Source organism: Cyprinus carpio, chromosome A2 (genome assembly GCF_018340385.1).
Source record: "Cyprinus carpio isolate SPL01 chromosome A2, ASM1834038v1, whole genome shotgun sequence".
Lineage (NCBI taxonomy): Eukaryota > Metazoa > Chordata > Actinopteri > Cypriniformes > Cyprinidae > Cyprinus > Cyprinus carpio.
The window spans coordinates 1647576-1662575 of record NC_056573.1 but is presented as its reverse complement, the minus strand read 5'-3'; the positions used below and the strand labels follow the sequence as shown (position 1 = coordinate 1662575).

General features: G+C 39.6%; 1 protein-coding gene and 1 pseudogene across 1 annotated transcript in view; both read right to left on the bottom strand.

Moving 5' to 3' along the window:
• LOC109080560 (C-C chemokine receptor type 2-like) overlaps nt 1-1019 on the bottom strand; it is a 5133-nt gene extending 4114 nt beyond the window's left edge. Inside the window, exon 1 of the mRNA XM_042768774.1 lies at nt 895-1019. Coding sequence (XP_042624708.1) covers nt 895-922 — 28 coding nt within the window. The 5' untranslated portion in view covers nt 923-1019. The remainder of the gene's footprint in view (nt 1-894) is intronic.
• Nucleotides 1020-4063: 3044 nt separating this feature from the next.
• The window catches only part of LOC109081642, an 18666-nt pseudogene continuing 7729 nt past the window's right edge, over nt 4064-15000 (bottom strand).

Sequence of the window (15000 nt, the reverse complement as noted above, 5' to 3'; positions counted from 1 at the left end):
TATTAACGATTATTAATCATTTAGTATCTTTATGGGCATTGGGCTTTTAGCTAATGTAACAAAGGGTGGCTGGTTAAGTTTAGCTAAATGCTTACTAAACGTAACAGATTGTAATTTTGGTGCATTTTTTTATTTGTTATTGCCTGAGCACTCACATTAGTACACTACTCTTCTACAATATATCATTAAACAGGATATTCCTTCAATCATAAATAAACAGGAGAAAACAAATCATTTTTTAAATGAAAATACTTGTTCATTTTTCAAAAGCGACTGACTCTTATAATAATCAATCTGACCCCTGTACACTGCTGACCCTTCATCCACTGTGTCTGTGTTTTCAAGTGTGTTGATGTTTAATCTTCTTCTATAACACTCCTTTCATCTTTAAATACCGAATGCTGGTTTTAATTTCAGGTATTTTTACTCGTTACTTTTTGATAAGCGATTATTTAAAATGTAGTGAATATTGTGACAAAAATTAGAACAATGGAATTAGTAACAATGAAAGTGAAACAAAGATTTACTAACTAGCTATATATCCACCTATATTTTAAATAAACAGTATTTTCATCTTAGAAGTAAATTACACAGAGAAGTTATTTTAACACGTGTTAAATTTTTATTTTGAAGATAAATGAATAGATCCAACCCACTAACGCCTCCCGCAATCTCATCCGTGCTATGAACTCATCACGCGTTCATTTCTTAATAAAAGTTACTCTGAGATCGTGCTGACAAACAGTTATAATTTATTTCTAAGTGTAGCGCGACACAGACACCCGAGGTGCAGGCTGTATCTGGTTGCCATGACAACAAAACTGCTGAAATATAAAATCAGCTGATTGGTCCACAGATTGTGAATGTGTAGATTAAGACAGTTTAGTGACCTACCAGCTGCGGACCCCGTGCCCTCGGTCATGGCTCTTGATTACAGCAGCTGAATCTGGGAAATTCGTGATCCATCTAACTGCCAAACAGCTTAACTAAACAGGAAAGTCCCAAACCCGCCCACTTCCCGAAAAACGTTGAAAGGGACAGAATTCCACTGCGTGCCAGCCGAGGCTGAGTAGTGCAGGGAATTTCTTTCTTTCTTTTTCTGATAAAATGAATCAATTTCCCAGATGGGACAGGAAAGTTGCCAGTCAAAAAATGGGAAAAAGAAACAGATATTTTCTTGTAAATTTAAAAGCAGTTACTTGAAAAAAGTAATCTAATTACATTACAGGTAATGAAAGGTAGAGTAGCAGAACGGATTTGATTCTGAGGCTCGGTGAGAGCTAGAGGGGGAAATGTCAAAGAATACTTTCTTAGTTTTCATGGGACAAATGCTACAAACTGCAGAAAACAACACTGAGAAACATATTTCAGGTTGATCTGGCCAAACCTGAGATCAATCACATTCAGCATCACTTTAAGGCACTGCATTTACATTTCTCAGCTTCCAGCAGACTTTATCTGAACGCTTACTGTAATATCATACCATATGATAACTGTACTGATGATGTGTGTTGTAACATTTACTCCAAACCCCATGTACTCCACTACATGAATGATGTCAATAAGCTCTTTCATGAACTAATATATACATATCTTCTGTATTAAGCAGCCATATATTATATTAAATAGAAGATTTATGAACAAATCATTCTCCCACTACGACTCTGAATAAAGGAATATCATTACTGCTCCATTAATAAACACGAGATAACATTAATGCAAAGTATAGTGTCACCCTTCATTTCAAAGAAACAGTACAATCCAAACTTACCTGTAAACTACTGTATATCACATCAACAACAGTAGACAGACAATTTTATGTATAGTTATTTTTTTTAGTTTACCTTAACAAATTGATGTGAGCTTCAGTCATTAATGTACAACAGAATTAGGAAAATTCAATAATTCATTATTAATCAGGGGTTTAAACTATTTGATGTCAGATAGATCGATACATGAAGACCCCTGCTAACGACTCGCTAATAAAGGCCCTACAGGCGATATCATAAAACTCATTTATAGGCTGTTCAAGAAATAGAAGATAGAAGAAATATAGGCATTTAACAAAAAAGAAAATGTGTAAACATGGACTATAATTACACGTTTAAAAATACAGGCTAAATAAATAAAAACATTCAATCATAAACAAAACGTGTTACTCTGTTTTCAAAAGAGTTAAAATTAGTCAGTCAACACTTCTCTATAAACTGCATTCAGTTTTAATGTTAAAAAAGGTCTTCCTCAAAACAGAAGAAACTAAAAGAGGAAGGAGAAATATAAGCATTTAACAATAAATAAATAAAACCATGAATGTGTAAATATGGACTAGAAATATTAAATAAAAAAGTAGAAATTCTGGCATTTAGCAAAAGAAAAAAAGGTTAAATATCTGTGTAGATGTTTCATATATACAATATACATTGTTTACAAATGAAATCAAATGAACAGCACATCATATCGCTATCTTACTCAGTTTGAAGGGTGAAAACTCAAAATCCTTCTTGCTTTTTAATGTGTGACAATTTCATCATGAGAACTTTTTGAAGAATAAAGTTGATGTTCATAATTTCTACACTTTGAGTATTTTTGGTGTGTGAAGTGTTCATGTCAGCACTGATGGATGTGATTAGGACGCTCTCGCGCAGCGCTGCATTTAATTACACTGATGTTTCTAAACAAACACCTGGACGCTGAAGCTTGGGTCTTTAATATTCTAGATGGTGTTTCAGTTCACACACACACACACAGATGTGGTTAGTCTTTGTAAATAAGGTCAGTTTTATTGCTGAAATCACGGCGTCCCTGACACTGGAGACACGCGCTGCTTCAGGACGCTTCCACACTCGCTCTTATAAACTCATGCAGGTTCTAAAAGTTCTCAAAATCACACTGTTGTTAAAAAGATGATTTGGTTCCTTGAAAGGTTCAGTTTTTCCACATGGGTTCAGTTCAGTGACGCTGATGTTTGATTTTGTCTCAACGTGACAACATTTGGTGCCATAACGAACAGCGAATCCCACAGGAGACCGCTCCTATTCCTGCTGGACTTCCACAAACAATCCCACCATCTGGAACCCATCCTGACCGATCTCCCCTCCGCTGATGTTGTTTGATCAGACACTGTCTTGGAAAAACATCTTGCACCTGAGCTACACGAGTGGCTGTTAAACTCGTTCTGATGTTGGGAAACCCTTCAGGTTTGGTTTCGGTTAATGATCAACATTCCCACAGAAACAGTCATTTCAGGACTTCGCTTTAGCAAAGACGATGAGCATTTCATCCGAAATCATTCCTGCTTAAGGGAGCGATAATTCAACAAGCTCTAATCTACTTCAAATGGTGAAAAATAAAAAAAAAAACACTGTGCATATTACTAAAGTGCATGCAGAATCTGATTGTAGCTTCACCCGCTGGATGTTTGAGAAGCGATTTGAAAAGATTGATTTGTAGTCTCCGTTACTTTACTCAGTTTTTCCCTCGTCCAGCAGAAGTCTGTCTGAAAGACTAACTCTTACATGGAAGAACAGAGCACACGTTCAAGCATTCAGACGTCTACAATTAATCTGAGGTTACACACTTCTTCACATCAGCTACCGTCACGAGACTGGAGAGAGATTGATGAAGCAGTCCTTACTCCGGGATACTCATGATGATGATCACATGTCAGTCAATGCATCTCAACCTGTCCGTCATAATTAAACCCTCATCTCGTTTATTAAAAGGTGAATTCAGAAGCAAGGATGATGGGTGCCTAAAAAGGATTTCTAAAAAACATTGAGAAAGTCAAAAATACATCGAACACAACAAAAATAGCAGGCAAAAGAAAAAGGAAAAACATGAATAAAACATGATGATGGCCTTCAGGACATTTGCTGACAGGCATTATGACAAATGCTTCATTTGCATGACAAACAAAGAAACTCTAGAAAAATGGTATAAAAATAACTTAAAACAATCCTCATCCACACACACGCACACACACGCGTGGGAGGAACACAGAGCCTTCGACAGTATCAGCGCTGAGATGAGTAAGAGATTCACATGAACCTCATCCTCCAGGAGCTCAGGATCCACAGTGTGCCGCAGCAGCCGTGAATCCTGAGGATGATGAGGGATCGTGACGTCTGACCAGTCTCTCCTGAGCTCTGCAGAAGTGTCCAGCTGGTGACCTGACCGTCAGCGGTGCTGCTCTACGGCCGGTGAAACCTGCGTCACACACAGCGTCAGTGAGCGTACTGTATTATCAACTGGAGCTGCTACACGTTACATGATAATCCACTGGATTACACACATTATATGTGGATTACTTTTAGACTGCTGTTGACCTTTCTCATAAGAAAATATGTACCATTCTTTGTTATCAACATAATGAAGTGCATTAAACGTTTCATCAGGGCTTCCATTTGTCAAATGAAACAAATTAAGTATTTTTCAACTGAAATGTCATTAAGACTCAGAGAACTGTGGATGATTGTGAGCTCTTCATCTTCTGTGTAATCAGCCGCTGACTCGTGGCTGGTGTGTGCAAATGCATAAAAGCAGTATTTTTTGTTTTAGATTAGATTAAGACGAATCAATACATTATGAATGATTTACCATTCGCCATTGTGTGAATATGTAATCATGTAATCTGTAAAAAGTTACTAATCTGATTGTAAGCATTTTAAAACTTAATCTGATTACAAATATGTCATTTTTGGAATGTGATGACATAATCCAGAGCACATCAGATCATCTGTCCCGAGCAGCGGTCATCAATCACAGCAGGGAAAAATAACAGTCACCCTCTTATATTTATACCTTATGATATAGTTCAGTAATATCACACCAGCAAGAGTGCTACTACCACTGATAAAGTACACTCCAAAAACTATAAATGCCTCGAGTTTTGTCCATACGTCCTTGATTTTTTTCTAACTTTATGTCTCATCTTTGACGTCAAATTTATACATTTAATCAATGAATTGAGTTAGAATAAGACGACAGCATTAGGCTGTTAGCACTCAGATAAAGGCAGTATTAATAAAATCCATCTGAACACTAGAAGAGGCACATTTAGATGTATTTACACCGACTGTTTAATGCAGCTCAGAAGTGACATGAATGCATTCATTCTGAAGTTGATTTGAATTTTATGATGATTTTGATCATCAGTTGATATGATTTTTAGGGTTGGGAACCGAGAACTGGTTCTTATTCAGAATGTGGAAACCACTGACTGCATCACAGCATCTCCTGACTGCATGATTATTTGTAAAGTAGGGGCTTTATGGAGTGTGTGTATACATGGTTATAACTATAACAGTTTATATTTCATTAATTTAGAGAAATGAACAAGTGTCTCAGCCCTCGAGGGACTGTTTGGCCAACCTTATTCCTGCTTGAAAAGCTAAATGTTATTGATAGTGTAAAAACATCAGCTTTGAAGCACATGCTTCATGATTATTAATGCATTATTAATCATTACTTATTATGATATTTTGATCTTTAAAAATGTGATATGTAATATTTAGTTTTAGGTTTGTGTTATGTATTTAAATGTTCTTTGTGTTTTAAGTTGTCGGATGGAGTCTTGCACCTCCATCTCATTGCTCTTGAAATCATTCAGCTCTTTCCTGATGGCGGCCTGCAGCGACACACACACACACACACACACACACACACACACACACACACACACACACACAGTTCATGTGTCACTGCAGCTGCCTGAAGAGGCTCACACACACACGCTGTAGTGCTGTGTAAATCCTCTCGTCGCTTCGTTTATATAACGGAGCATGACTGTGTAAGGAGCTCTGAACAGGTGCACGTGTTTCTCAGTGTGCCACACCTGACGGCGCAGGTACCTGCTGTCCACACACACCTCACTGCATCAGGTCTCTTCAGTTTTAGATTACTGATCATCTTACTCACTAAACATTTTGCTCCAATTACAAAACACCAGAACACTGCTTAACATGTAACACTCAGGAAGAGCTTTTTTTTTTTTTTTTTAGGATCTATGAATATTAATGCAAACTTCTAACAGAATTAATCCTGTAATGTTCAGCTGATGTTTCTGTGAAGCAGCACTACTCTCTGAAGATTAAGTTCTGTTCTGTAGGATCTCCGTTTGTATCTGCCGCCTTGCTTCTGGCACAAAAATTAGTGATGCACCACTAAAAAAAAAATAATAATAATAATAATAATAATTTAACATAAATTAGCCCCCCACACAAAAAAAGGAAAATAGTTCATTTAAAAATCAATTAATCAAATATATTTAATAAACACAAATAAATATTTAAATTGCATGAGACAGTTTTTATCTCTTTTTAATATAATTATAATTCTATTCCAATTTATTGCTGAAATATAAACATTTAAATGACAGACATTAACTCAAACATACAGTGCTGTGCAAAAGTCTTAGGCCATTAGTATTTTCACCAACAAAAAACACCCAACTGTTTTTAAGCCTGTTATTTCTATCTTTTGCTGTAGTGTGTCAGCAGGAAATAACATTCCTTTTGCCATTAATTGTAATAATCCAGTGACTTTTTTTGTATGCATGAGTCTGACAGCAGCCAGTGCTGCACACAGAGATGTGATCTGATCATCATCAGTCTGTCTGGAGTCACAAGAAGAAAAAGAATAAACATACTCAATCCAGAAGAACTGTATTCTTCGAGATGCTTCTGTTGATTTGTTTTGGTTTGATTTTGTTTAATTTATTTATTTGATATATTTATGTCTTTTTTTTTTGTTATTTTTGACAGTTTACAGCATTTTTACACAAGTGCCTAACACTTCTAACAGTACTGGAGCTTTGCAGGAGGTCTCTCGAAGCGTCTCGGAGACACAGTTCTTCTGGATTGAGTCTGTCTCAGTATCTTCATGTGACTCCAGACAGACTGATGATGATCAGATCACATCTCTGTGTGCAGCACTGGCTGCTGACAGACTCATGCATACAAAAAAGTCACTGGATTATTACAATTAATGGCAAAAGGAATGTTTGAAATGTAAACTAATATTTCTTTCTGACACACTACAGCAAAAGATTGAATCCGTGGTTCAGGCCTGATTTCAGTGAGTTGTTCTGTTCGTTCATGATTATTTGCTGCTGTAACTAGTAGTACAGAGGAAGAGAGGATCGCTGAACTCATTCAAGAGCAGCAACAACACAACGCTGAGACTTTGTTTCAGCTGAAACACCAAAACACTTATGAGAAGAAAAAACACATTCACCGATTCAACGCTGAGACTTTGTTTCTTATCAAAAAATGAAAACAGCACAGACTAAAAGATCTCTGTTAAAATAATTCAGCTGTTGAATGTTGGTGCATCACTGATGAAAATCCCAGTAGAAGCGGACCGATCACATCTCAGCCATCACACACTCCTCACACCGTCTACACTCACCTTGTCGGCTGCTGTGAGTCTCGTCCAGGGCTTGTCTGCGCGTCTGTCGTAGTCGACGTCTGCCACCTCCACGTAATCAGAAGCACATCAGAATCTTAGCGTGTCGCAGCTCCTCCACCGTGGGCCTCTGACTCAGCTGAAACACCACACACACTCAGCGCACACACACACACACAAACACACTCTATGGCAGTCATGGGGTTGAGATACGAGCCATGTGTAGATGCAATGAGAGACGCATGCTGATGCTGATGCAGGATCTGACACACATCACACACACACACACACACACACTCACTGCACACACACACACTCCACACACACACACACACACACACACACACACACACACACACACACACACACACACACACACTCAGCACATCACACACACACACACACACTCAGCACATCACACACACACACACACTCAGCACATAACACACACACACTCACACACACACACACACACACACACACTCTCCACATCATACCTTGCGTGAGAGTTTGTGTCTGATCTCTCTCTTCTCCTCCATCTGCTCCTGTTCATTACGAGCTGTGGGACAGGAGCAGGTCAGAGGTCAGAGGTGTTGAGTTCACATCAGCAGATTCAACACACATACACTGTTAAAGACTGAAGCAAGATCACTGCACGTTACAGACAACATGAACTGATGTCATCCACGAGGAACAGGCTGCATCATGGGAAGTGTGTAAGTGTCTCTCTGTGTTCTGGACTCACGTTTGAGGATGTTCCTCTGCTCCAGCTCTTCAGCCGTGGGCCTCTGACTCAGTCTCCTGTTCCACACACACACACACAGCCTCTGACTCAGTCTCCTGTTCCACACACACACACACACACACACACAGCGGAGAGAGCAAGGTGTGTGTGTGTGTCTGTGTGTGTGTGTTTGTGTGCACACACCACACACACACACACGTCACGCACTGCACGCACACGCGTCTGTGCACACACCACACTGCAGTTCACCACTGACACGGCCGCACAGCTTCACACGCCAGAAGTCCACTCACGCACACACACACGCACACACACACGCGCGCACACACACACACACACGCACGCACGAGCTCTGACTGCCACATTACACACACACACACACACACGTCAGCCACATCACAGCGCAACACACACGCTCACACACACACACACACGAATCGTCACGTCCTCACTTCGCCTCCTCACTCACGCCTGCATGCTGGGCACGCACGTACGCACGCACGCTTTTACACACGTCACACGACACACACGGCCCACAGAGGAGCACACACACACCCGCACGAACCGCAGAGCACACACACACACACACGGTCACGCGCACACACACCACACACGCACGCACGCACACACACGCGCACTCACACACACACGTCACACATCCACACACACACACACGCACACGCAGCGCACGTTCATCACACACACATCGCTGATGCGCACACAGTGACACACACACACAGTCACCTACGTCACACACACAGACACACGCCCACTCCACTATCACGCATGAACACACCGAACACGCACACACACACTGCGCACAGCACGTCACAGCAAAATAGAACAACATCTCAGAAACTGAGACACACGAGAGTCACATTAAAGCTGCAAACGTCTGACGCTTCATGATAATCTCAGTAATGCAGTGTTTGTGGAAAAACACACCCATGACAATCAGTGGTCTGTTTGCAATCACTAAGGTGGTGCGAAGTTGTACCGTGTGATTTTTTGCAAAATAGTGTGTGTACCGTGTGAGTTTGCTGGCTCCTCGTCCGTCTGTGCAGGTAAGATGTTCTTCTCCTGCAGTTCTCTCTGAGACGGCCGGTTACTCAGCTTCACCGCCAGAGAGTCCTTCCTCAGGATCTTCAGCGCCAGAGTGCCTGAACACACACACACACACACACACACACACACACACACACACACACACACACACACACACAATGAGCTCTGACTGCCTCATTATAAATCCAGAACTAGGAAAAATCAACGAGTCTGCCGTATCCCAGCAAACACAAACGGTCTCAAGACTAACTTGTAAAGAGCGAATCGTCGTCGTCCTCATCTTCCTCCTCCTCCTGCTCTTCATCCCTGTACATGCTGGGCAGGTCCTCGTAGTCAGACTCGCTGGGGATGTTCTCTTTATCATCGTCACAGTCGATGACCACGGCCCGGAGAGGAGCGCTGTACTGACCCGCGTGAACCGCAGAGCTGCAGGAACACAACACACCAGCGGTCATGTGACTCACACTCACACGGTCAAACACTCACAGAACCTCTCACACACACGTCACACATCCACTGAACACTGAGACCGGATGAAGAGCGGTCAGTTCATCAGTGTTTTAAATGAATCGGCTGAGTGAATAATTCAGTGACTCACTCATGCAGTCACCTACTGGTGTGTCTGTGTAACTGCAGAAAGAGTCTGCCCCTCCACTATCACAGACTGAGAGCCAGCCTGAACACAGACAGAGACACATTTCTGTGCTTCAGCACTGTTAGACGCTGAGCGACCAATCAGACTCATCTCAATCAGATCAATTCAGAACATTAAATAAATATGAGTTGGTAAGAGCAATACGTATAGACTAATGATAGCACTGTAACTGCTGTTTTAATGACACATTTAATGTGTCAGTGTATGTGGATAACAAATCAGTACGTATAGACTAATGATAGTATGTCACTCACTGTGGAAAACACATTCCCAGTTATGTCATATGATGTTGTTGAGCAATGTCACACAAGCAAAGGTGCAGTTTCCCTAAATATCTGCACAACTGCAAATATGATACTCGGTTCATACAACAGCTCAATATACAAAACGTTATTTCATTATTGCTCCATTTTACCAACAAAAATACTCCAAACAAAGGCAGAGCAGAACAGCTGCACACCTCTGAGCAACACAGCAGTGTTTAGCTCCTGAACGAATCTGCATTTCTGAACGAATCAGTTGAGTGAATGATTCAATGACTCACTGCATTAAATAGTTAATACATAGCGTAAACACACAGAAGCCTATAGCATTGTATTACTGTAACTGAAATTATGATTAAATGAGAAAATAAACAAAAGACAATACACACATCTAATCAGATTAAAAAATCATTGCCCTAATAATATAATCAGTACATTTTAAAACAAAAACAACTGCTTGCTTACCATTTTACACCAAAAATGAAAATCACTAAATTAGAAATGAGAATAAAACACACAAGCACAAACTTAATATTATCTTGTGTGAGGGACACACACTCATCTGAGCAGTAGTTATATCACATTGCACTGTGTGTGTTTGATGATGAGTGAAGTGTGTGAAGCTGTCAGGACTCAAACACAAAACACGTCTCGATGCTTCACACAGCACAAGCTGCACTGAACTGTAAGCTCATCAGTTAGTTCAGAGCCTTCTCGTGTTTAGGTCAGCTCTGTGTCCTGTGTTACTGTATATCGTGTGTGTGTTGTTGACAGATCTCATGATGTACTGCTGTACGGTGATGAGAGCAGCAGCTGTTTTCTGTGCTCAGCATGCAGACGCTGTGATTATCAAATCCAATGTTGATTCTTTGCATGATGCAGTCTAATGGATGTGATGGATGATTGGATGAGACGCACCTGTCGAGCCTCTGCACGGCGAGCGCCAGCGCCTTCTGCAGCTCGTCGATGATGCGGTTCGACGGGTGACTGTACGGAGCGAAGGAGAGCGGCGCGGCCGAGGACGAGTACAGCATCAGCTTCTTAGGAGGCAGCGGAGGAGACGGCTTTCCCTGCAGACACGACACCTTCAGCGGCTGACACGAGTCTGGACACACACACACACACACACACACACACATCAGTATCTCTGCAGGGGTTCTGCAGGCTGTTCGATGGTTCATTTAAGACCAAATAAAGAAAACTGAAGGAATAGAAAACACAGAATAAAGTTCTCTAAATGTAAGTGTCTAGGAAGCACAGTTTGAAAACACAACTTCAAACAGATCTCCACTACTTTAATTAATCTTATTAAAAACCCTCAAGGCTAGAACCGCTCCGCTCTCAAACAGTGCTGATCTTCCTCGGTATTTCTGTCTGGTTTCCAGATCAAAGGATTCTTGAATCAAGACACATTTACTGGAGAAGCACAAGGACCGAAGGGAAGAAGTCTTGATTTCTGCTAAACTGATCAAAATGAAGGGAGTTTATGATTTAAACAAGAACAAATATCTGCCAATGATCGCAGAAAAAACAACTTAATTCAAGGAGAAAACAAGTTTTCACTCCCCAATGACAGATAATTATTCTTGTTTTAAGCATAAACTCAACGTGAGAGTAAATACATGATTTTCTGGTTTGCAAAGACTCTTTTGCTTCAAATCAAAGTGTTTGATGTTGTACACAATCAGAGCTGTTAAATCTTCATCAGGACATCTGAGTGTCTGGAGCTGTGCTGTGATTGGTCAGTCTGGAGCAGGTCTGTCTCGCCTGTGCTGTGATTGGTCAGTCTGGAGCAGGTGTGTGTCTCACCTGTGTTGTGATTGGTCAGTCTGGAGCAGGTCTGTGTCTCACCTGTGCTGTGATTGGTCAGTCTGGAGCAGTGTGTGTTTCTCACCTGTGCTGTGATTGGTCAGTCTGGAGCAGGTCTGTGTCTCACCTGTGCTGTGATTGGTCAGTCTGGAGCAGGTGTGTTTCTCACCTGTGCTGTGATGGGAGCAGGTGGTCAGTCTGGAGCAGGTCTGTGTCTCACCTGTGCTGTGATTGGTCAGTCTGCAGGTCTGTGTCTCACCTGTGCTGTGATTGGTCAGTTCTGGAGAAGGGTTTGGGCGGCAGGGCAGGAGGCTGTTTGTGGATGAGCTGAGGTTTGGCCGGCGGCTCCTGAAGGTCACTGGGGAAGGTGACGGTTTTCTTGGGAGGAAGCGTGAGCGACTTGAGCGCGTTGTCCTGAGCACAGAGTCCTCTGTCCAGAGCCGCGCGGAACTCAACGGTGGCTGAGGAACAAAGCATTCATCACCATCACAAACACCAGGAACTAACTCTGAGGAGAAAGAGGACGAGCAGCGCTGGACACAGCAGAACAAAGCAGATTATTCAGCTCATGAAGCGCCTCGTTATCTGAGCTGAACTCATTAAAAACCGCCGTCAGCTAAAGCAGCACTGTTATGCTATGTTATGCTTTCATGTGCTGTAATTATCTTCTGAAGTCCTTCAGTACCTTCACCACACTACAGAGAGACACTGATCACTCCGATGATATTTAACCAGTTTCCTTCAGATATTGGTTTTGTAAAATCCACAGATAAACAGTAAACAACAAACACATTCAAAAACGTGTCAGATGATAATAAGAGTGAAACAGTGCATCAGCAGGCGTTTCATGATCTGGACTGATAAAACATGAATAATTCTGATAACACGCCTCTCCACAAATGCACCATAAATCATATTTTGATTGTGGCCATGATTTCTGCTTTTCTCAACTTATTATGCATTTTATTACAATATCTGCGATATTTGCCCACAGGTTATTTATCCTGAAAACTTTTTAATCTGGCATTTGTGTTATCTTCAGTGTTGAGGACTAGTTTTCAGGGAAAGCTGCTGAAGGAAGGTCGATTTGTTGCTAGAAGTTGCTGAATGATGTTGTGATGTCACTGCGCAATCATGTAATCATGACACAAACAAATCTCAGCAAAAATATATTTTTTATAATTTTAATTTAGATTTGTTCATAAAATAATATAAATTCATAATACAATATTAAAAAGGAAATAACTATTTTTAAACACAACACTGAATTACTGAACACTTACACATTTGTGAATGATTACAGTTTAGATTTTATTAGTTAGTAAACTAGTAAAAATACACATTTTGAACAATTCTAGTTTAAAGCACTAGGGCTGTCAAAATGACTGAAAAACTAAATTCGAATGTTCTACTACTTAAAACATTATTTTGAAAAAAAATTATATTTGAATTTAAAAGGCATAATTTCAGTTAGGGGTTAAAAAAGCATTTGGCTTCTCTCCTGAAGCCACAAGAGGGCGCATCGAGTTATTAAAATGTTATTAATGCACGTTTCTTCAAAGCGTAATAAAATAACATAACTATCTTTGAAAAAAATGCATAATGTTTAAAATAATGTTTATAAACCAAATATAATTAATAAAGTTGCTTAAACAATTAGAAGAAGAAAAAAAAAACAGCACCATGCATGTTTAATACAAAGGACTGAAAACCAATCACAAAGAGTAGCTACTTTCTTTTTTTTTAATTTTGAGATATGGGTTATGGGTGATGGGGAAATAAAGTATTGAGTCTTGATTTTTTTTTTTTTTGAACTTAAATTAATTTTCCATGGCTTTCTAAACATGCTCTCCTGAGCGAGACGCGAGTGCAGCGCTGATACACTGCCGGTCAAAAGTTTGGGTTTTGAATGTTTCTTACAGGAGTCTCTTCTGCTCATCAAGGCTGCATTTATATGATTAAAAATACAGAAAAAAAATATAATATTGTGAAATATTATTATGATGTAAAATAAAGTTTTTTTATGTTAATATACATCAAAATCTAATTTATTGCTGTGATGCATTGTTGATTTTTATTATTATGTAAAATAAAGTTTTTTTATCTTCAGAAATCATTCTAATATGCTGATTTATTATCAGAGCTGAAACTGTTCTGCTGCTTCATAATTTTTTGGAACCTGTGATACTTTTTTTTTTTCGGGATTCTTTGATGAATAAAAACTTAAATAGAAGAGCATTTATTTAAAATATAAATCTTTTTTTAACAATATACACTACCATTCAAAAGTTTTTTCTTTCTTTTTTTGAAGAAATTAAAACTTTCATTCAGCAAGGATGTGTTAAATTGATAAGAAGTGATAGAAAAGATTTATATTTTTGAATAAATGCTGTTATTTTTTAACTTTTGTTCATCAGAGAATCCTGAAAAAAATATCACAGTTTCCAAAAAAAAATTTGGCAGCACGTCTGTTGCCAACATTGATAATTCTAATAATAAATCATCATATTGGAATGATTTCTGAAGGATCATGTGACGTAATGATGATTTAAATTCAGCTTTGCATCACAGAAATAAATTATATTTTAAAGGATATTAAAATAGAAAACATTATTTCATATTGTAATAACATTTTGGCAGATTACTGTTTTTTTCTGTATTTTTGATCAAATAAATGCAGGCCTGATAAGCATAAGAGGCTTTTTTAAAAAACATTACAAGTCTTACTGACCGCAAACTTTCGAACGGTAGTGTATTAGTCTGTCTAGAAAAAATGCAATAAATATGTGTTTCTGTGTGAACGGCTTGGTTTCAGTTTTGACGTAAACAACATCTTCTCCACATTGATGCTCTCGTCTTCTGCAGTACACTGAAGGAACAACGTAGCAGCACCGCATCTAGTGCCTTCAGCTGGACAGACCAACAAAAGCATTAAAATGCAATGACACACACATCACCGTCACATCTCGCACGTCACTGACGGATGACGCAGATCTAACATTCGGATGCAACACTTTTGAATCTGATGTGGATTTGTTTTGTTTTGTTTTGGACAGCCC